Genomic DNA, 918 nt, shown 5'->3' on the forward strand with positions numbered 1-918 from the left:
CACCACTGGTTCCCCACCATTGCTTGACAACCAATGATGGTGTTTATATCCCCATAACTTAGCAATTTGGCAAAAAGAGGTGATAGAGTAAGCTCCAGGCTTAACAAAAAAAAAAAATAAGTACTGGGGTCGATTCATTCAACTAAAAGCTCTTCGAGGCAGTGCTCCCTCATGGCCACTGTCTAATGACTGAAACAAATAAAGAAATAAAAGATTGTTAAACAATGAAAGAATGCAATGAGCACAAAAATGATAAAGACACACTGCCATTTTCACAACCTTATTTCTTTACCTACTAAGTGATAATTATTTATAATTTACAATTATATTTACCTTTTGCTTCAGTTATTTGAACTGCACCCCAATTTGTCTTTCAGTGAACAAGCCAGTTATAAACAGTATACCTATTTAAACACAAATGAAAGTGGACGGTTCCTTAGTGAAACACAATGCTATCATTTACACAACGAAGAGGTTGTCATTCCTCCCAGAAGAGTAAGTATTTTCCAGCTTAAATTATCCCAATCTAATTAAGTCTCCAAAAATATGCAAATGCAGATTGATTAAATCTCACAAATGATAGTGTATTATTGGTTTAACCGCTGAATGTTCCATCTTCATGTAATGGTAATCCATCTCTTTCCTGACTGTTGATTACAACTGAGCATGAGAGAAATGAACTTTTTTGACCAACAATTCTGCTGTGGAGGGCAGATCTACTCACACACAACACACACACACATTTCGTTTTTGTATTTAGTTTGCAAGATTCTTGATGTGAACGTGTGTTGAAACATATTTTGTTGTATCTCACAAGAGTCGTCATACCAATAATAAATACAACTAACCAGTTTAGCTAATCAATTTTTTGATTAATTATTCAATAATGACCTTCCTGAGATACAACGACATATATAT

The 918-nt window shown here is 34.2% G+C and overlaps 2 protein-coding genes across 4 annotated transcripts in view; one reads left to right on the forward strand and one right to left on the reverse strand.

Moving 5' to 3' along the window:
- The window catches only part of LOC106873600 (mevalonate kinase), a 96,278-nt gene that overhangs the window by 38,568 nt on the left and 56,792 nt on the right, over positions 1 to 918 (reverse strand). The window lies entirely within an intron of this gene.
- LOC106873577 (F-box only protein 21) overlaps positions 1 to 918 on the forward strand; it is a 21,627-nt gene that overhangs the window by 13,627 nt on the left and 7,082 nt on the right. For all 3 annotated transcript variants that reach the window (XM_014921012.2, XM_014921019.2, XM_052968871.1), the window contains one exon: positions 378 to 495. In XM_014921012.2, the coding sequence (XP_014776498.1) occupies positions 378 to 495 (118 nt within the window). The remainder of the gene's footprint in view (positions 1 to 377; positions 496 to 918) is intronic.

The sequence above is a fragment of the Octopus bimaculoides genome, chromosome 6, assembly GCF_001194135.2.
Source record: "Octopus bimaculoides isolate UCB-OBI-ISO-001 chromosome 6, ASM119413v2, whole genome shotgun sequence".
NCBI lineage: Eukaryota > Metazoa > Mollusca > Cephalopoda > Octopoda > Octopodidae > Octopus > Octopus bimaculoides.